General features: G+C 41.6%; 2 protein-coding genes across 6 annotated transcripts in view; both read right to left on the bottom strand.

Annotated features, from left to right (window-relative positions):
- The window catches only part of ada2a (adenosine deaminase 2a), a 9,317-nt gene extending 3,910 nt beyond the window's left edge, over positions 1-5,407 (bottom strand). For 2 of the 3 annotated variants that reach the window (XR_014536717.1, XM_083561074.1), the window contains exons 1-6: positions 5,286-5,394; positions 3,365-3,692; positions 2,615-2,831; positions 2,326-2,536; positions 2,117-2,244; positions 1,894-1,984 (exon numbers count right to left, since the gene is read on the bottom strand). Coding sequence is in view for 1 of the 3 variants with exons in the window: in XM_083561074.1 (XP_083417200.1) it covers positions 1,894-1,984; positions 2,117-2,244; positions 2,326-2,536; positions 2,615-2,831; positions 3,365-3,674 (957 nt within the window). In the remaining 2 variants the exon portion in view is untranslated. Of the gene's footprint in view, positions 1-1,893; positions 1,985-2,116; positions 2,245-2,325; positions 2,537-2,614; positions 2,832-3,364; positions 3,693-5,285 lie in introns of all 3 variants that reach the window. The other variant, XR_014536716.1, reaches the window with a different exon arrangement.
- A 6,465-nt stretch (positions 5,408-11,872) lies between these two features.
- The window catches only part of cecr2 (CECR2 histone acetyl-lysine reader), a 42,050-nt gene continuing 31,422 nt past the window's right edge, over positions 11,873-22,500 (bottom strand). The window contains exons 8-19 of one of the 3 annotated variants that reach the window (XM_083560958.1): positions 22,046-22,135; positions 21,077-21,218; positions 20,386-20,515; positions 19,100-19,137; positions 18,879-18,970; positions 17,968-18,094; positions 17,190-17,575; positions 16,718-16,873; positions 14,964-15,657; positions 13,083-14,814; positions 12,889-12,949; positions 11,873-12,273 (exon numbers count right to left, since the gene is read on the bottom strand). In XM_083560958.1, the coding sequence (XP_083417084.1) occupies positions 12,892-12,949; positions 13,083-14,814; positions 14,964-15,657; positions 16,718-16,873; positions 17,190-17,575; positions 17,968-18,094; positions 18,879-18,970; positions 19,100-19,137; positions 20,386-20,515; positions 21,077-21,218; positions 22,046-22,135 (3,645 nt within the window). In that variant the 3' untranslated portion in view covers positions 11,873-12,273; positions 12,889-12,891. Of the gene's footprint in view, positions 12,274-12,444; positions 12,756-12,888; positions 12,950-13,082; positions 14,815-14,963; positions 15,658-16,717; positions 16,874-17,189; positions 17,576-17,967; positions 18,095-18,878; positions 18,971-19,099; positions 19,138-20,385; positions 20,516-21,076; positions 21,219-22,045; positions 22,136-22,500 lie in introns of those variants that run through there. The other 2 variants (XM_083560960.1, XM_083560959.1) reach the window with 2 other exon arrangements.

Genomic DNA, 22,500 nt, shown 5'->3' with positions numbered 1-22,500 from the left:
TCTAAGGAGTGGAGAATGCGTCCAAAAACAGATCCGATTTTAGATCGAAAAACGAAAACATCAGAAATGCGTTAGTTTTCGTTTTCCGATTGCTTTTTTTTCCTGACCAGCTTCCGTCCTTTTTGCTCTGTTTATAAGCCAAAATGTCTTGAGACCTGGCAACCCTGCACAACACCGTAAATCAGCTCACATTTTTATTGCACAGCTTTCATTTTCCTATCCAAAAGAGCGGTTAAAACCAATACAGGGTTCCTACACATTATTCCATTTCAAAATTCCACACTCAAATATGTGTAATAACCATATTTAAAATCTGAAATACTGATTTTAAATTACAACGTGCGTTACGTTACAATCTCTGATGCAGAGTCAGAAACGCTGACGTATGCTATTATATTAACAAATAATTGGTGGAAGGTTGTAGCTACTGCAACTCATACAAACTCCACACCAACTCACGATCGATGCACAGATTTTCATTAAAACTGCAAATCTAAAACAGTGCAATGTGAATTATTTAGAAATGTCATTTTTAACCTGGAAACCTTTTACAGAAACAGAAGGATTTTTGTGCAATTCACCAAGACCATTAACAAAAACAACTTTTGGCCACGTCCACATTAATGTATTTTTCGGTCTATAAGCTTTTTCCCCCACGTCTTGAACCCCCACGTCTTGAACTCCACGGCTTAAACAATGAAGCGGCTAATTTATGTGTTTTTCCCGGTTTCACAATCTTCAAGCCAAAAAACTGAGCCCCATAACATTAGACCAATGAAATTTCAGAACGGGTTCCGGTGAACCAATGAAATTCTTTATCAAATCAGATGCGCTCCCACTGAATCGGGCCGCACCACATCATAAATATGGATGATGTTCCTCTGACGTTTGACCTGCCGCTCACTCGGACTGTCTACAGGAAATGCGAATCATTCGTCACGCTGAAAACAACCGGGCATGAAAACACACACTTCACCTGTGTTCTGAGCTGCACGGCATCGGGAGAAAAGATTCACCGGTGGTGATTTTTAAACGCACGACGATGCCAAAAGATAAACTCCCGAGAGAAATAGTTGTGAAAGGAAGGAGGAAGACAGTGAACAATGACTTTCTTGGTAGGCTACTGTTTAGATACAAGCCGTGTAACAGACACTGTCTTTCATTAAAGCCTGTGTAAAGTTCCTTAGTTTCAGTGTGAACACCTGCGGCTTATAGACAGGTGCGGCTTATTTATGTTCAAAATAAAAATCTTTGTCAAATTCAGTGGGTGCGGCTTATATTTGAGTGCGCTTAATAGTCCGGAAATTACGGTACGTATTTTTCTCTCCGTTTTGGCCTTCCGTCTACACCGAGACGCCGTTTTCAGTCGACGAAAACGTAGGTTTTTTGAAAAACGCTCCTCGAAGAGGAGACTTTCGGGAAACGACGCATTTGAATTCGTTGCTGCGACGTTTGAAGTAAATAAACGGCTGGCGGAAACGACGCAGGTTGATGTGTGTTACGTTTTGTTCGAGCGCGGTGCGGGAACGCAATCGTTTCCAGACGTGCGGATGAGCAATGTTTGGGAAAGTAAATAAAATTTAAAAAAAATTAAAAAAGCGTGATCGCGCCGCGTTTTTAGACGTAAGCGTTTTCGAATGTATCCGAATTTATTTTCTTTTTTTATATTTCAGAAAACCGAATAGGGCAATATTATGGAAACAGAAATATTTTGCAATACTGTGTTCTTTTTCATACTTTTAGTACATGCGTAAAACCCCTGCTAATAACGCTTAGTTATTACGTTTTGATTCTTACGCGTTCATGATATTTGGATATTTGAATCCATTGAAATGTATAGTATTTACTTTGTATTTTGTATATCAGTTCATCCCTTCATTGTGTTATACTCACCAAGTCAAAGCCTGCCATGACTTCTGGAAACTTCTTGTGCAGCCTCATGGCCTCGTCGACCACCTGTACAGCTTGGGTTGAATTTAAGCCTCTTACACACACACACACACACACACACACACACACACACACACACACACACACACACATAATAAACCAATTTTTGCCACTCCAATACCCTTACATACCCATAAAAACACTTGACTCGTTATTAAAGACCAACCTGTGGACGGTGAAAATGATTCGAGCTCCAAAGAAGCCTGGATGGTGAGCCTTGAAGCGTTTGATCACCTCCGAACAAGCAGCCAAGCTCCATTCCCTAGTGTTCGTTCTGCCGTCCAGCTCGTACGTCTTAAAGATGAGCGAAATCAAACGAAATTCATGACGTTCTTCTTTCACAATGCGACAAAAGAGAAGAACAAAGCCACATACCGACGGCAGAAGAGCTCGGATCTCCACGTACATGATGTTGTCCTCGTAGAACTGTGCGAGACCTTTGTAAAGGTATTCCTTGAAGACCGGAGCGTACGTGACGAGCCCGTAGGCCACCAAGAAGGTTTGTTCGAACCTCTTCCAGACGACGTCCTGGTTGGGGTACTCGCTGTCTGGGTCCTCAGTAACCAGCGTGAGGTTTCGAATGAAGCTGCAAATGCAAGAGCAGATTTGTTTAGTTTTTTTCGTGTCAACAACCTTTAATTTTTAGTGTTTTTTTATTCTTCACCTGTTATCCAGCTCGGTGGAGTTGAGTTTCTCCCTCAAGGTTTTGAGTAATGCCCATGTGGAGCAGTGAGGCAGCACTTTGGGCTGCACAGACGAGAAGACAAAGCGAACAGAGTCCTCGTCGTTGAAGCACACGTAACAGTTCTCCCTGTAGGTCACGTTCTTCACCAGCCACTCCACTTCCACCATGGCAAAGTCATGCACGTGTAGAGCTGCACCTGAGACAGACAAAAGGGAACTTCTCAAACACACAAAAGATAAGTTTTTTTGTTCTAGAATTCTTATATGCTGTAAAGCTTTAAAAAGCGCTATAGTAGAAAAGTAGCTGATAGGAAGAAGGTACCGTTTGCCCTCTGCCACATACCTGAGCTTATAAACACACACGATTGGCTAATGTCCCCTCAATAGATGGACAAAAAAAAATTGTGGACATCTGAGCACCTCTTTTTTGAACATCCCATTCCACATTTTGTCCCCATTTGCTCTTAAAATAACCTCCACTCTCCTGGGAAGATGTTTCACTGGAATTTCTGAAGATTAGTTTGCGACTCATTCAGCTACAAGTGTTAGGAAAGTCAGGTAATGATGTAGGAGACCTGAGATCATCATCCCAAAGATGTTCAATAGAATTACAGCTCTATAGCAAGAGAGCTCTTTCTAATCTTTTTTTTTCTGAAGACACTACAGGAACTTCAAAAATGAATCCTGATGCCTAAATAAAAAATTCGAGTAGAAATAAACATTAGCGCACCCTTGGGCATCTTCCGTAGAAAGCTGTAGACTTGACTGGCATCGATCAGTGGCTTGGCTTTAAAGAAGTGCATGGCAGGTGGGAAGTCCGGCGCTGCCATTTCCTTCTCCTTCATCTGCTGCAGCTTTTTATCCACCAGCTTTTCTTTCTCGTTCAGCACCACGCCTCCGCCGGTCGCTCGGCTCGCCTCCATCCTTATCAGAGCCTGGCGTTGGTGTGGGTCAGGTCTCGAGCTGCAACGTGGCGTGAAGCTCAGCAACCACAGCAAGCATGTCAAAACCAGCGAGGTCGTCCTACACGGCACATGCATGACTCACAGTGAGGAACCCTGCTGAGATACACATGGGTTAGAAAAGGGAGATTAGTGGGTAAAAAGTTGGTCTTCTGTTCAGAAGGTCATGAGTTTCAATCCCAGCACCATAGTGCCACTGCCATGGTTTAGTTCTATAAATCAGATACACACTTTTTTAAACGAACCACATACTTTAACAGATCATACACACAGAAACACACACGAACGCAAACCAGAAATGAAACATACCACCTGCTTGCACTTCTCTTTCTAATATTGAGTTTCTGTCACATTGCTGCTGATTTTACCCCCAAACTGTACATTCACCTCCACCCGCAGGCTGCACTGATGGAAAATCTCACAGCTGGGTTTCTGTCGTTACCTTTCTAAACAGAAATCTTTACTTTTTTCCCTCACTGCATCTTCACACAACTCCTCTTCAGATTTAGCGAATATCTGTGAGTGTTTGAGCTTCAGAACGTCTTAAAGAATATTAAAAGGCACTGGATGTACCATAGAACACTGTCAAAGTGGAGAAAATGTGGCACCACAGAGGTGTTACAAAGATCAAGACGCCCATCTAAAGTTGATACGATGATGAGAGAAAACGTATCAACCGTGAACACTGAAGGAACAACAGCGAGTTCTTGCAGGTACTGTTCACTCCTAACATGTGACTACCATACCCTGTATTCTACACCAGTCTGGTCGTAGGATGGAAAGACAGAAGACGTTTTTTTTTTTTTTTTTTACGAAGGAGAATATGCAAACCCTCCTGAATGATGCCAAACTATTCATTCTGTCACACCAAACCATGTGGGAAAAAGTGTTACGGTCTGTAGTATTGACTACAGTGTAATGTAGTAGTGTTGTAGCTACTGACTCTGCACTCACCCTTTCCTCTCCCCTTTAAACTGATCTTGTAAAGCACATTAAGAAGGCAAGTAATGTCACTAATGAACTCATGACAAATCACACCTATGAACTAAAAACCATTCCAGATGACTGTCTCATGAACCTGATGACAGAACGCCATGAGTGTGCCAAGCTTTCATCAAAACTTCATGTATCTAGTAGGAACAATCTAAAATCTGAAACATATTATGGGTTTTTGTTTACTACGTTCTTCAGTATAAATGACAATCACACTGGGACACTTTAATCTGTCCTCTGTCAATATACATATATATATATATACTATTTTACTAGTATGTATACATCTATTATATTATTCTTAACCTAATGTTCATACTTTATAGATATACTTATCTTTTTTATCAACTTTATATTTTATTTTTACCTCTTTTACTTAATTTTATTGTTATATTCTCTTTCTATGTTCACGTTTTACACGTTGTACAGTCGTTAAAAATCATTTCACTACATGTTGTACTCTGTATCAATGTGTATGTGACCAATATCATTTGAATTTAAATGTACAATAGAAACCATTTGCTGTAAATAAAAACAAAGCAAAAAAAAAAAAAACATCAACAACAATAACAGAAGCAGCTGCTGCCAGTGGCAGTTTTTAATGTGTTTTGGAAGCAAACAGCTGGATATGATCACGTGAGCAGGTCGAGAAAAACAATATAAGGTATAAAATCTTACTATTCATTAGAGTCTTACCTTTAGGAAATTACAGCTGAAGGTCCGGATTATTGTCTGTAATATTGAGGATTAAATCGTAAACAAACAACCGACTGCTGAAACCACACTGTCAGTTAGCCCTGTTGTGGTTGCCAGATTGTGACTTTTATATCTTTTTGTATGGATTAGAATGCACCTAATTCTTGCTAATACTGTAAAGACTTATAAATGAGTTTAGGCTATATTTAATTTCTGAAGGCTATACTATATTTTATATTCACCACATATTGTGTTTAAAGTTACAAACTTTAAACCCAAATTGTTTTTCGCTTGTTTTTTTGTTGGTTTTTTTGTGGTGGAAGTCAGTCTTGGTTATACATATACATCTTAAGTTCCTGGACACGGGATTTAATGTGTACATTTTTTTTTTTTAAAAACAGGTAAATTACCATAAAAACCCATTTCCCAGGTCGAAATAATAATAATAAAACAAAAATCACGTTTTAAGGAGTTATTGATAATATGGCAACCCCATGCCTAATCGACTCTATTTATTCTCGTTGAACTGTACGTCATTTCCCGGAAATCTTTGATTTTGTGGCACTGTAGATTTTTTTTTATGTTTTTGGCTGTATTTTGATTTTATATATATATATATATATATATATATATATATATATATATATATATATATATATATATATATATATATATATATATATATATATATAAATAAAAATATAGTATAAGTATATTAGTATGATATAGTAAAGTTAAGATGAAGGAAATGACTCAAACATGTAATTCATTTACATATATTAATTAAAAACCTACCAAAACACAAAATAGATTTACAAAACCTAAAAACAAATCCTATAAACCTCTTTTACAATCAACAAACAAAAACAAATCGTTTAAATTTGTTCATTTTAATGTACGTTGTTTTGGCACATCTTTCGGCCCATACACACTTTAGCTTGAAATAAAACCATAAAATCCCTCAAAAGCCTCATTTTTATATCAATACGTGAATGTATTTTACATATTTGCACAAAACAAAAACATTTCCAAGAGTCATCGCTTATAGTTTTTAGTAATGAAATGATATTATTCGTACTTTAGTCACAAACTTTGCAAGAGGTTACATCATTCAGACATCCTAACGATCCTGAAGAATAAAACGTCTCTCTGGTTTTTTTCTTTATTTTGAAACATATTTTGATATTGGCTTTATAAGACATCGCTTTATTAAAGTGCAATAATTTTACCCAAATTGTATTATTAAAACTAAATGACTCACGTGAAATCGGAATTTCCTGAAGAGAAAGTGAAAGGAGATCGGTGCGAAAATCGTCAACGGATACCATCTGTTGTCTGTGTAAAGAGGAAGACGGGATTCTTCTCAGGAAGAAGAGCATTTCGATATGTCACACGTCCATGTTTAGTGCTATTTTGTAAAAAGGGCAGGGCCAGTGACGCCACCTCACGTCATTACCCAGCAATTACTAACTTGATAACTCTTCTCACTGTGCTGGGTATTTTGTCACTTCTCTGTGTTGCTGGAGTTTTGAAATATGCCATATTTTGTTGGTTTACGTCAAAGTGACGACTCGTGTTGTCAATATGGTACACGGATGGCAAATGTCGACTGTGCCGAGCGTTCGATACGTCACACGTCCACGTTTGTGACTTCAATATGGTATTCACCCGGATTCTTTTTTGTATTAATTTGTATTGACCCCCACTCTCTCACACACACACACACACACACACACACACACACACACACACACACACACACTGGTGGACAGTAATGCAGTAAATGTTTTTTTTTTTACGTATCCGTACTTTACTGAAGTGTTTCCATTTGGGGAGACTTTTACTGTACCATACCATACCATACCATCTTCTCCCGCTTATCCGAGACCGGGTCGCGGGGGCAGCAGTGTAAGCAGATATGCCCAGACTTCCCTCTCCCTAGACACTTCTTCCAGCTCTTCCGGAGGGACACCGAGGGGTTCCCAGGCCAGCCGGGAGACATAGTCTCTCCAGCGTGTCCTAGGTCTTCCCCGGGGTCTCCTCCCAGTGGGACGCGCCCGGAACACCTTCCCAGGAAGGCGTCCAGGAGGCATCCGGAACAGATGCCCGAGCCACCTCAGCTGACCCCTCTCGATGTGGAGGAGCAGCGGCTCTACTCTGAGCTCCTCCCGAGTGACCGAGCTTCTCACCTTATCTCTAAGAGATCGCCCAGCCACCCTGCGGAGAAAGCTCATTTCGGCCGCCTGTATCCGGGATCTTGTCCTTTCGGTCATGACCCAGAGCTCATGACCATAGGTAAAAGTAGGAACGTAGATTGACCGGTAAATCGAGAGTTTCGCCTTGCGGCTCAGCTCTTTCTTCACCACGACAAACCGGTACATCGACCGCATTACTGCAGAAGCTGCACCGATCCGTCTGTCAATCTCCCGTTCCACCCTTCCCTCACTCGTGAACAAAACCCCAAGATACTTAAACTCCTCCACTTGCGGCAGGAACTCTCCAGCAACCTGACGTGGGCAAGCCACCCTTTTCCGACTGAGGACCATGGCCTCAGATTTGGAGGTGCCGATTCTCATCCCAGCCGCTTCACACTCGGCTGCAAACCGTCCCAGTGCGTGCTGAAGGTCCTGGTCTGATGAAGCCAACACGACAACATCATCTGCAAAGAGCAGAGACGAAATCGTGTTGTCATCAAATGGGGATGTCTTTTACTGTAATGTCACTAAATTTGAAGTCAAATATTCCTTTTTACTGATTAAGATAAAAACTAAACTGGTCAATCAAGCAGCCAGCCACCAAACAGGGTCGAGCGTGCGAATATCATAACAATTACAACCAAACTGCTCTAATTGGACGGTAGTTAAACTCACACTTATTGATTTGGTTCCCTTTAATTGAGGGTGTCATAAAGGTTTTCGGTAATTGTACTGAAAAGATCCTGAACTGAGGTCAGTATGGAGAATCTCCAGTGCAGCTTAAAAGATGTATATTATTAAGAATATAGATGTTGTATGTATCTTATGGATACAATTATCCAATGAGTTGTTTGGTTCTTGGTTCTGAGAGTTTGATAAATTGTGCACAATGACGTGTATTTTATTGTGCAATAAGGCATTTAGGGTGATATTTATATATGAAATGGAGCTCAGAAATGTATCTAAATTTATGGACTGCTCTGAGAAAATGTTTTACTCATCCAGTGACTGTAGCTGAAGCAGAGACGAGCTTTTCAGAGCTGAAACTCATCAACGGGGGAGACGTTGGGACATGGCGTGATTCACCCAGTGCTTCATTCGAGCTAAAACCGCCATTGTCGGATGGTGGAATCTATTTATCACCAACATACAGTTCAGCATCAGTTCAACATTAAGAAGAACATTTAGAGAGGAATAAATGATGTAGAAACTCCAGACTCGAACTCACACAACACACGTTACCTCGTTTACATAATTTGTCTGAAAGTAGTTGAAAAGAAGTTTTGGGTTCATTTTAATTGTAATAGAAATTAATCAGTGTTTGAGTCATTAATATCATTATATTAATAGATCAGTGTGCCGAGAGTCACATTCGAGTCTTTTCACATAAACTGAGGTGATTACAAGAGTCTTGTGATAAAAATGATAATAGGAACATTATAGTTATAATAAATTATAGTACTTTGGATACTTAAGTACATTTAAAGGCAAAATTATTTGTACTTTTACTGAAGTGAAAGTTTAAAGGGACACTTTTACTGTTACTGAAGTCGTATTTTATCTACTGTATCTCTACTTTTACTCAAGTACATGCTTTGTGTACTTTGTCCACTACTGCTCACACACACACACACACACACACACACACACACACGATGGAGATCCCAAATAACAGCAAAATGTATTTTTTTAGTTTTTTGTTTTTATTCTAAGAAATGTACAGAGTATAGAAAACACTTCGGTCCATTTCCAAAAAAATAAGAACCTGTAAACTTCACATCAAAATATAACATACAAAAGTCGTTCTGATGCCGTTGTGCTACTGAGGTATCAACAACTGTTTTAAAAAAAAAAAAAAAAAAAAAAAAAAGATTAAAGAGAAATCACACGTATAAAAACGAGGCCAAAATAATGTACAAAATGTAAAAGAGCAAATAAATATGATTTATATTTAATCTAGATGTTTCACTAGTGTAGACAGAAATACAGACAGCAAAGATGCTCAGGAATCAGTAGGTGTGTATCAGTCCCTAACTCACACTTTACAAAAAAAAAAAAACCTGTACAGGGGGAAATAAAATAATTCACATCCTCACAGTCCATAAAAACTATTTGGGGTTTCATATAATGGGAGATCAGAGAGCAGACAAACAGAGCAGAACTAATACTAAAATATATTCTATCTATCTATTTTATATATATATATATATATATATATATATATATATATATATATATATATATATATATATATATATATATATATATTTATATATAAAAAGCAATGCAGACTTCAGGTCAGCTTCAGGTCGCTAGTGATTTCTCCTGCTCCTATTATTTTTTCCCCACACGTGCAACTGAAAAGAGAAATAAAACATCACCTGCACACACCCTCCATGCCATAAGCAGCTGGAAATCAGTTTATGGACAAAAAATTAAAAAGTAAGAGACAAAACTAAAAAAAAAAAATAAAATAAATAAATAAAATAAAAAAACGCTGAGATTTTCCAGGAAGTTTTGAATAGATGTTAAAACCTGGTGTGGTCCTGACGTTGTTATAATAAATTAAGGCTTATTTAGTCACAGGTCTAGCTGTGTGTGTGTGTGTGTGTGTGTGTGTGTGTGTGTGTGTGTGTGTGTTGGCGTATATTATATATATATATTTATATATTATATATATATAGTTTGTTTGTTGGCAATGCAATAATGAAGAAAGTGTGTATTGTTTTGTGTTTGTGTGTGTGGGGGTGTGTGTGGTGCCAGACTCCAGCGCCATGAGGTAGATAGTTGTTTGGATATCAGCACAGATCCAGCAGTCAATTGTACATACTACAGCTAAAAATTAATAAAAAGTGGGGCTAAGTAACACACACACACACACACACACACACACACACACACACACACACACACACACACACACACACACACACACACACACACACACACACACACACACACACACACACACACACACACACACACACACACACACACACTCCATGAAATCCTGAAAATGTCAATGTAAAGAATATCCCAACGTATCCTTCCAGTCTGCTCTGTTGGTGGGTAAAGAAGGAAAAGAAAAGAAAAGAAAAGAAAATCACAGCTTTCAGGTTCTTTCCGTTTCACACAAAAGGCTGCAGAAGGAGACGTTTAATAAAATAAATGTCATCGAATATAGAAATCAAGTTGAAAAACAAAACAAAAAAAGAATCACTGTCTTTACATCAGCTGAGGTGCAGTAATCATCACAGTTCCAGTCGTAGTCCCATTTTCGTCAATTCCCCTTTGAAAAGTTGATTCGTTTATACCCGTATTAAAAGCGCGACACCCTGAGGACGAATAGAGTGAAAGAGGAAGCACCAAAATATAATAAAAAACAAAACAAAAAAAACCCTAACATTTCTGATTTAAAGTGATCTAAGAATGTCTCGTACTTTCACAGTTGTAAAGATCGATGCTGTTTTCCGACACAAACTGTAAGGATTATATACATGAAAAAAGGAAGAGTGGGACAGTTTAAATGTCTCCCCCTGTTGGCTGGGTGGGATATATAAACTAGCATACAAGGGGGGAAAAAAACCAAACAAACTCTTATTGATATACACAGTAGCACACGTCTACATCCAAGGCCACTAAATTCCAGTAATAACGACTATCTCTAGTGCATAAAAGAGGTGCGACGAAGCGCTCTGAGTCTGAACACATTCTATAAGCCGAGACAGGGTTTAAAGATTGCGAGAGCCTACGTTCACATCAGCATCTACTTTTCGATTGGTTTCGATTTAGACACACCCACTTTTGTTGCAAATTTGTTTACGTTTGTATTTGCTTTTTATGTTAGATGTTCGCTTGCAGTTTTGGGAATTGGGTGTATTAGTTGTGTATACAACGATGCATGTATCCGATATGCATTTGAAAGGAAACTGAAGAAACGGACCATGTGACCAGTCTGATGAATCATTTTGATTTGTCAATTTACCGCACCGATTTCGAATGCGGCCGTCGTATGAACTTGCAGAACTAACGAACGATCGCTTGCTAGTGTGAACGTGAGCTAACATATTGCAGGATAAAGTGGAAAAAAGTCTGAATGAGGACAGTCAGCTGATCCACTCGCCATACTGGGCTTTTACATTAGCGTCAGTCCACACACACACACACACACACACACACACACACACACACACACACACACACACACACACACACACACACACACACACACACACACACACACACACACACACACACACACACACACACACACACACACACACACACACACACACACACACACACACACACGACATTCAACGATGATGCAAACGCAAAGGCAGCGGTTTCCAGTGTGTCCGTAAGTAAAATGGAGACGCGTCCAAGTACCTCCCCCCCCAAGCACCTGAGTTTAACTTTGGAAAGGAACAAATCCGCACGAATCCGCAAACCCTCCTTTGATGTCCTTCCTTTTTCGCTGTGCATGCAGAGGATACTGTGAACTGGACTTCCTACCGGGTTGGAGGGTCAGTACTCGCCACCAAAGTGCAGAAGCTCTCAGATGTCGAAAGCATATATACATTGAGGGCAAGCGGCGGTCCTGACAACGTCTCTGCACTGATGAGCGTCAGAAAAGTCTGGCGGTCCCCGTAGCGCTCATCTTTACGCAGTCCAGAGGAAGATTTACATTTCGAACAAGTAAAAAAAAAAACACACCAAAGAAACACATGCGCCTTTTCGTTGACGTGTGAGTTTTCCGTTTTGTGATTGTTTTGTCCGTTTTTGTCCTTCACCTGCATGCATACGGAAAAGTGAAAAACGATTTAAAACGTGTTGCGACAAACATTGTACACTATATTGCCAAAAGTTTGTGGACACCTCTGTCATTACTACGGTATGTGCTTTTTGAACATCGCAATCCACATTTAGTCCCAATTTGCTTCTATAATTCTCTCCACTCTTATGAAAAGATGTTCTACTAGATTGTGCTTGTGGACATTTGTGTTTATTAGCCACAAGGGTGTTAGTAAAGTCAGGTACTGATGTAGGTGAGGTGAGGAGGCCTGGGGTGCAGTCAGTGTTCACATTCATCCCAAAGGTGTTCAATTGGGGTGAGGGTCAGAACTCTAAAGCAGATGAGATCTTCCACTCTGACCAATGGAAAAGCAGCTCTTCATGGTGCTGGCTTTGTCATGCTGGAACAGGTTTGAGTCTCCTAGTTTAAGTAAATGATACCGCATATAAAGACGCCCTATACAATTGTGTTCCTCCAACTCTGTGTTTGGGACAGTTGGAGAAAAAAAAAAAACATATATGGCTGGAAAAGTCAGGTGTCTCAATACTTTTGTGCATATAGTGTACATTTACAAAAACAACAACAAAAAATTGTGCTTGTGTCCAAATCCTACCTTTCACACTCCCTGCTTGCTGCTAGGACCAGGGGGAACTGGCGCACCCATCGGGTGTTGCCTATCGCACAAGACATGATGTAGTTACATGTAAATCGATTAGATATTAGAGTGCATATGGCAAAACTAAAAGCCAAAATGAAAAAGAGAACATTCCAGTTTTAAACCACAATTCTAAATCACAAACAACATACCGTGGATGAAACAATCGATCGGGTACCATGCTTCTCTGAGGAAACATCATGTCTTGGAAGTGGCCTGCGGCATGCGGGTGCCTGTACATAGTCTGCCCTTGCGAATAGGTCAGGTGCTGGGGCCGCTGCAGTGCCTCCATCAAGTGCGGGTGAAGACTGTGAGGACCAAAATGCCCGCTTGGGTTTTGAGGCCTTGAATATGGTCCACCTTGTACGCTATGAATTGGGGGCGCTCCGCCCTGCTGCATGCTGGGATGCATGGCCCGAGGATCATAGGGGTAGTTGTGTTGAGGCTGAGCCGAGGTGCGTCTGTGAGCTGCCGCATTGTGGCTGTCTAAATCCAGTATCTCTTTCGGGCTTTCTGGCAGATCCGAGCTCTCCTCGGTCCTGGCCTGTTTTGCCGGCGTGGCGCCTTCCCGATTCTCAGTGCCTTGGGATACATCGGGGACAAGATTTGGCGATACAATGGAACCATCCAAACCGAGAGGAGACATGGTGTTGTCCTTCTGCCGACTATTGATGCCAGGACCTGCAGGAGGTAAGTAAGCATTGGGCATCATGGAGGGATGAGTCTGAAACTGGGGTCTAGGCCATTCTCTTGCAGGGAAACTAGGTCTGGTGTTTTGCTGGTGCTGAGGATAGTACTGCTGTTGCTGCTGGTACGAAGCGTGCATGTTGGGATGCACCTGAGGGTGCTGTGGGCCCATGTGATACTGATACACTGCACCTTGCTGATATGAAGAGCAATGGACAGGATTGTGAGGGCTCATAGACTGTGCTGCTTGGTTTGGGTACGGTGGACGGCCAGAAGGGGGCACTGGTCTGCCTATGTATTTGCTGTAATGCAGATTGGACATGCCATACTGAGCCACAGAGTTGCTTTCAGGACCGTGAGGCTGGTTTGGTGGTGTCTGACTATGTGCTATCGACTGTTCTGGCCTGTTTAGCTGGGTTTGTGCCTCTGTTTGTTTGTTATGTCTGCTGGCATTGTTATTTTTTATACTGGGACCACCAGAGCTCCCCTCGGGCTCCCGAGTAGGCTCACTAGGTCTCTGGTCAGCACGCTCCCCAGGCGATGGCTGAGCAAGTGGTTGGGAAACAGGGTGGCTGGGGGGCAGTGAAGTAAAAGTGGCAGGGTGTTGAGCACCAGGTTTTGAGCCCTGAAGAACAGACTGAGGCATGCCGTGGAGAGGCCCTGGCTGCTCACCTCGAGCAGATCCGTTTTGGGGTATCTGCTGGTGTGGAGCATTGAAAGACGTTTGTAGTGATCCCCCTGGAGGGACCTGCTGAGCATGGCTCTGCAACATTCGTTGGGGAATATCCTGTAAACTATTTTGAGAAAACCCTGGAGAAATAGTGGAAGACATTTGTTCAGAGATATCCAAGGTTTTCTGAGTGATATTCACAGTACCGTTATTAGTAGGGTGCATAGAGGAACCATGACTTTGAGTTTCAGACTGTGGTTGATTTTGAGAAACAGGACTGTTTTGGGGTGGGAGTAGATTTTCCTCTCTGTTGCTCTCTCCTTTCAGTTGTGGCCCGTCTTTTTTTGGTGTGGATAGCAAGGTTGGTGCAATCTCTACTGATGTCTTGTGGGGTGAGCCACCCCATAGTGATGCACTAGAGCTCGGTTGGGTACAATTGGGGGGTTTGGGGACTTTAGCTGGACCTGGATGAGGTGAGCAATTGGACTCCTCGCTCTGTGGTTTATTTGCCAGGTCTACCGCCAAACCTGTTAAAATGAATACACTTTCTTCATTAAGGCATCACATAAACAATGATTAATCATTCACAACACTTTACCTTGTATAGATACTAGAAGATAAGCATTGTTGTCATAACCAAGGGACAATTTATTTATATATTAAAGAAACCTCCTACCTTTGGACACACAGTCATCACTTTGGTTATCTCCAACAAAGTTCTGGTTTTCAGGAGCTGCTGCAACACTAGCATTCCTAGCTGGAGGTGGTGGGTAACCGACGTTGAGACAGGACGATGATGCGGACAGCTGCTGCAGGGCAATCATCTCCGGGCTGTCCATCATTGATCCCACATGTAGCCTGGGCTCTTGAGGGGTCATCTGAGGTCTCTGGGCCATGGGTCCCTGGGAGCTAACTGCTGCTGGCATCCTGTATTGACCATTGGAAGCGGGATATCCGGCACTGTGTGGGGGACGAATCATACCGTGAGTGTATGGACCATGCTGTCCACCACCCATAGCCTGCTCCTGCATCATTGGTTGTCTAGGCTGCTGCTGGGTCGAGCCTGGCCAAGAGCTGTATGGAGCAGGTGGAGGGCCGTAAGGTGCGAAGGAGTTGTGTAAGGGTCGAGGGTAGCTATTTCCCATCGGGTGCATGGGCTGCCCATCTGGGTTATGGTGAGGTCGAAACATGTCACCCTCGGATGGAGTGGTACACAATCCTCCAGACTGAAGAGCGACTGGTCTTGGGCCCAGTGATGGGCCATGAGTGGGGCCGATGTAGGAATGCTGTTGGTGTTGAGGCTGAAGGTGGCGAGAATCTGGCCCCATTGGGTATCTTGGACCAAAGTGTGGACCGTTGGTAGGTGGACCCTGGGGAGCAGAAAGATTATGTGCCAAATATTTAATAAAACCTCATATTTTGTACTTAAAAGAACATCATTTACAAAATACATACATACATGCATGCATTCATACCTTCAGTAAGTGTTTTGGAAGCAACAAGGATAATAATTACATGTACTATGACTATTTTACATTTACTATTACATGTAGCTATGTCTATTCATCCATGTCTATTCATATACATTATATTTCCAAAAGTATAGGGTCACCTGACCTTTCCTGACGTCTATGGATGTGGTATAAAAATCTTTTGCATTCACTTGAACTTGAAAACAAAAACCTGTCCCAGCATTGGAATGCCTCTGTGCACAAAGTGAGCTCCATAAAGACAATTTGCATGGTTTGGAGAGGAAGATCTTAAGTGGCCTGCTATAGATCTCTGATCTCAACCCTACTAAACACCTTTGGGATTAATGTGAACACTGACTGCACCCCAGGTCTCCTCACCTACATCAGTACCTGATTTTACCAACACCCTTGTGGCTGATGAACACAAACGTCCACAAGCACACTCCAAAATCTAGTGGAACATCTTCCCAGAAGAGTGGAGGAAATTTTTGAGCAAATTGGAACTAAATGTGGAATGCAAAGCTCAAAAAGCACATACTGTACTGGTGACCAGGTGCCCGCAATCTTTTAGCAATATTGTGTATATCACAAGTAGATGTATGGTATAAGATGCATCACAGTCAAATTGTAAGCAATAAGAGAAACACGGGCGCTAACAAAAATTCTTACTGTACACAAAAAAAGCCTTATGCCTGAGAAAATGGACATTAAATGATTTGTATCAACCTTCAAACATTTTTTTTCTTGCTTTCTAGTGATCATGATTTAATTTTCAGTCTCCCAGAATTAACGAAATTTATTTGAAAATGTACAATGATGAACGGTCAATTTGGAACCTGTAATTATTCACTACAAAAAAAAGGTTATAAAGAAGTAATACTAAAATCTGCTGAACACCACAGTGATTATTATAACCCAGGAATGTCAAATGTTAATGCTAATATTAAAGCCCTCATACCTGCATAGGATAATGACCCATGTGTTGGGGGCCATGCTCTCCGGGACCCCTACCCATAAAAGATCTCTGTCCTGGGTATTGATATCGGGGGTCCATCATCATACCCTGGCCATACATCCCTGGACCTGGAGGTCCTGGGTGCCGCTGGAGCTGTTGCTTTGAAAAAAAGTTTAAATAACTTTTATGGTTTATAGGGGCAAACTTATTACAAAATTATTCTTTACCACCTGACAGAAGGTACATAAGCGTCCATCACCAGTTCTGTCCCAGAGACAATCAGATTACTAAACACCTGCTGCCTCCCAAAGTTTAGTTAACCCTTAACCCGGTATGACTTAATATCACAGCTCCTCTTCCTCTACTAAAGAGAGGACAAACAAACTATGAAGGTGCTTTGGGACAATGTCCATTGTTAAGAATGCTCTACAAATAAAAATTAAACCTAAAAGCATTGGATGAAGCGTAGCCATACCTGCTGTGAAGGATGGTACATGCCGTGCGCTATATCGTTCCCAGAGCGAGGCTGTCCTGGGTTTAGGTTGGGAGGGTACCCGGGTAGATTGTTAAAGTGGAAACCAGGAGGTCCGGGGGCGGATTTGGAGCCGTTCTCCTGGGGATGGTTGACTCCTTTAATCCCGCCGGATGTTTTACGTTTCTGCACTTGTTCCGTAGCCCAGATCAGGCTCTCGGGCCCTGACTGGCGACCGCCCTTGCTCTTTTTCTTGTCCTTGCGCTCACGGTCACGGTCCTCCTTGCTTAAATGGAACTCCTCGTCGGTGTCGCCTTCCTCGGGGGGGAAGTGTTTCAGAAGGGCTCGGCTGAAACAGCGCTCCAGGGACTCCGCCATTATTGTGTACTCTGAGAAACGCAAAAACATACCATGTCCGTTTAGAGCAATCAAAACACGCACGCACGCAAAAACACACACAGGCTTCCTTCTCCGAGTTGGTCCCCTGACCAGGTCATGGAGCCACAGTTGACCTTTGCCCCTTCAGCCCCTCCCAGGGAGGGGGGGGGGCATTCTGACAGATGGATGGCTCCAGAGAGAGAGAGGCCGCAGGGATGGAATGTCTGTGGCACTGCAGGACTCAGTGCACCGGAGAACAGCTCAATCACTCACCATTAATCACTGTCAGAGGCTCGACACACACCACACACACACTTTCTCACACACACACACACACACACACAACAAGCAATCACAATAAAAACTGCTTTTTCTCGCTAATATTTACTAACAGTCTATTTACCGCTCTCCTCTCCGTTGTACTCGAGGCAGTTCTTGAACATGAGCTTCACGTCAGCAATGAACTCATCCTTTGCAACGTACTCTCCTTCATTCAACTTTCGCTCGATGGTGGACAGATCCATGGGAGTCTTTGCAAAGAAATATTAATCAGATAGGAAAATTGACACTCATACTGAATATAACTGCAGGGTACGACGGCATTTAAAAAAAAAATTTTTAATATAAGATTACGAGTATAAAGTCAAAATATTTAGACTTTATTCTCGTATGTTTTACTTTTTTCCTCGAAATATATGTAATTCGTCGCTTTTTTGCGTATCTGTATTTTACCGAATTCTTTTCCTTCGGGTGAAACTTTTACTGTAACTTCACAACATTTCAAAGTAAAATATTTTCCACTGACTACATTTTGTAAAATCAGTCGTTCCTTTTTATTTATGAGGATAAAAACGTAACTGGTCAAACACGCATCGAGTCGCCAATCATTGTAAATGTGTGCTTGGTGTATCTACTGATCAACATACAGTTCAGCATCATTTCAACAGCAAGCAGAACATTTAGAGAGGAATAAATGATGAAGAAACTCCAGACTCGGCTTATTTGCGTAGTTGAAAGTAAGGTTTTAAGCTCATGATTACTTTAATAATAATAATAATAATAATAATAAAAAAAAAAATCAGTGTTTGACTCATTAATATAATAATAATAAACATTCGAGTCTTTTTACATAAACTGAGTTGACGCCGTAATAAAATCATAGTACTTTGGACACTTAAGTACATTCGAGGCAAATACTTTTGCACTTTTACTCAAATGAAAGTGTAAATGGAGCCGGTTTTCACCTCCTGGTGTTCATTTCGACACTTGTTGTGAAACCTGAGAGTGTAAACATCGAGATGTTGAGAAGCTAACCTGGATGATCTCGTGATAGTTAGGGGCGTACGATTCGTCCACAGGCTCCAGGAAGGGCCAAGCATCTTTGTGAGCCTTCAGAGACTCCAGCACTGAGGAGAAAAGCCAGGAAAAACAAAAGGGCACAGGATTAAAGCACAAGAAATAGTGCTGCTGAGAAATGAGGAAACGTGAGTGAGGTTGTGCTGCTGCTGGTGCCAGGTTTCTACACCGCTACCCACCTTTATAGAGGGCGGCGTAGTCGTCATCGATATCGTAGCTAAAAGAGAAAAAGAGAACTGGAAGTTAGCGAGGGGGAACAGAAGCACAGGATAGAGAGGAATAATCAAACAACGGTGCAGCCGTCATGTCAGTGCAATTCCACATGTACACACTGAGACCGGGTCTTTGATCGTGACTGAAAAGGAATAATATAATAGACGAAACCGGCTTCTAAACAAGAGTAGATTCAGGCAAACAAACGGAAAAGGTGGAATTTCAAGTCAAGTCACGAGGTACCAATACGCAAAGCCAACACGTGGAATCATATTTATAATTATTGCATCAATTCTTTCTTTTTTTTGTGTTTTGTTACATAAGAAATTCAATGCGGTTAAACCAAAAACAATCAGTATCAGGGGAAATGGGATGCCACCCAACATGAAGTCATTCACCAAACCCTAACCATTTTATGATAATTAAAAAAAACTTGACTTTACGCTTTAAATCGATTTGTAGCTACATTGAACGTTGTGAAATGTCTGGAATCCCGAGGCTTTAGAAGCTTCAGAAGAGAGAATTATACTTTTTTTTTATTTTATTTTTTATGTCCAGCACTAAATTGGTTCAATTTTTACAGAAATCCTTGTGTGCAATTTCAGCCCAAAAAAAAGGACCAAACGACGTTCAATTTAAGAGACCAGTCTTTCTTTCTCTTGTTATTATATTTTATATATATATTTTAATACTAGTATTGCTCTTAAATATAGAAAAAGTACTTCTTATCCGATTACTCGACTACTCGATTACTAAAATAATCCATAGCTGCAGCCCTACAGCAGATATACAAATTTGTTCCCCCACCAGCTCTCATTTTTTGTCTTCATGGGGACTTTTTGGGGGAAACACATGGAACACAGTGGTAAATTTGTGCCGATTCAGCAAATAATAAAAAAAAAAAAACTAAATAGTTCCCTTTTGTTCCCTACGGACAGACAGACAGACGGCTTTATTCATCCCAATGGAAAATTTACAATTTTCTTCTCTTGTAATTAATAAAAAATTAAAATACCATTTCCATTGTAAGAGAAACTACAAACAACTTCATGCTAATCACTTTATTAATCACTTCGAATTGCTAACACTAGAGACTCCTTCAATCAACGTGATTTCTTTCTAAAAATCTAATCAACCCCGATCTTCCCAACGCTCAGGTTTTTAATCGTTTAAAACCAAATGTTAGAGTTTGTAATGGTGTAGGAGACGCTGTCTGAGATCTCAGCGCATGAGTAATAAAAGAAACTCTTACAGCTCGTTGGTGCGGCGTGTGCGGCGGACGGGCGAGTGTGGTTCCAGGTGGAGTAGCTCAGCCGGCAGGTCCTTCCCCTGAGAGAGCAGCCACACCCTCTCCTCGCGCTGCTTTCTTCGCCGAGATCGTTCTGAACACAGGGATGCCATCGTGATCACGTGCACGTCTACACCCGTTCATCGGTTCAAATGCTTACAGACTTTTTTTTATTATTATTGTTCGTTCTCCTTAAAAGCACCTGTTACTCGAACAAACCAGTTCTGCTTAGTCTTGTTAATTCAGGGCACGAGAGGGAAACCAAACGAGTGACTCAGCGAGCAGCTTTAGAAGGCAAACTAGATCAAAAGGCTTGTGTGAGATAAAGAACCGAGCTGGTTTCTGTGCTGATATGAAAGGCTGTGTCAGGCACACCCTGCTGTGAGGATTAAAGAGGTTCGGGAATGGAGCCACTGGTGAGCTCCTGAGGCTACAACCTTCATTCATTATACATTAACAAGCAGAGCAGCCCAGTGCCACAATCAGGAGATAAATAACTCTGGTGCAGATATAGGAGGAGAAACCTGAGGGAGATTGGGGTGATAAATGAGCTTTAGAGAGGTGTGTCGTGCCATCGAAGAAGGTTTTTTTTTTTAAGCAAAAGTTGTTCCGTGTAAAGAAAAAAGGGTTTCTGTGTGAGAAATTAAGTTGGTACCTTCGGCTGCTTTGGCCCGCTCCAGCTCCTCTCGCTCTCGTTCTTCTTGCTGGAATAGCTCTTCTTCTCGCCGATGTTCGGCGAGTAAAGCCTGCCTTTCCATGTCCTCCTCTCTCTGTTTTAGGTCCACCTCAGAAACAGCCTACACAAGACAAACGGCATTTAAATCTCTACATCTATGAGGGGCGTTCAAGTCAAACCGGGACTTTTGAGTTTATAAAATAAAAACACATTTCAAGGAGTGGAAACTGCATTTTTTTTCTCAACGTTCTTTCCCCCCCGGTACATTTATACACCTCATCCCATTTTTTTTAATAACTAACGCCTGGAAAGATTTAGTATCCGTGGCCTTCGTTCGCAAGAAACGTCATCACCACACGCTGTTTCATGCAACAACACTGTAGTCTGCCATCTTGATTAACGGTCTCTGGACCGGCACACGACATGTGCGCCACCTATCGGTAATACGACGCACTAGTCACTTACTAAAGGGCTGCATTGGGATTGGGGTCCCACGGGACCCGACGCAAATCTCGCGGGAGCGGACGTTTTTTTAACTTTGCTGTGGGCGGGAGGTCAAACAAATACAACACGAGCCCCGCCCTCCTGCAGATCCCGCTAGTTGTAATGTTTTGTTTTACATTTTTTTTTAAGGTCAATACATTTTTTCTTTATAAAAATCCCAAGGAGTTTCTCACATGTAGCGCTTTACTTGAGCATTGCTTTATTTTACTATTATCAGTTTAATGATATGTTATAATTGTGTAAGTTGATTGTGTAAATGTTTGTGTACACAATCTTCAGAAGCTGCGACAGAACTTTTGCGGGAGCAGGCGGGAGTGGACACACAAAAAATTCAAATAAAAACGCGTGAGCAGGCAGGAGCTGAAGGTATATATCTCAACACTTCACCAAACAAAAATACATGACGCAACATTTCAAGCGATTTAAATCGTAAGGGACACGTACCTCCTCCTTATTCACGACATGCTTTTCTGGAAGTCTAAAAAGAGAGTTCCGTGCAGGAGGATTCATCAGTTTCTGTAGCTGTTCTTTCTCCTGAGAAGTGAGAATTAAGAGTGTCAGAGGAGGTCACCGAGGGTCAAGTCGTGCTCTTATCCTTCGCTTCACGTTTGGCAGGCGCTTTAACGTAAACAAGTAGATTTGCAAAAAAAAAAAAACGAAAGCTGAAATATATGACGAAGCCAAAGAGGTGACAAGAGGGGGTGAAGTCATGGTTTATTATGTAAGAGCCTCATGGTGGCATAAAAAACCTCGGAGTGTATTATTACAGCGCACTTAAATTTGTCAGAGAGAGATGAGCCATTAAGAGGTCACCCACCCCTACAACGCTGCAGGCTGTCAGTCACCAGCTCCTGGCTGTCTGAAGGTGAGAGCCTGCCTCCTTTCAGGGCCTACATAAA

Source organism: Silurus aristotelis (genome assembly GCF_946808225.1).
Source record: "Silurus aristotelis genome assembly, chromosome: 14".
Lineage (NCBI taxonomy): Eukaryota > Metazoa > Chordata > Actinopteri > Siluriformes > Siluridae > Silurus > Silurus aristotelis.
Note: the sequence above shows the minus strand (reverse complement) of the source record. Positions and strands in the feature narration are given on the sequence as shown.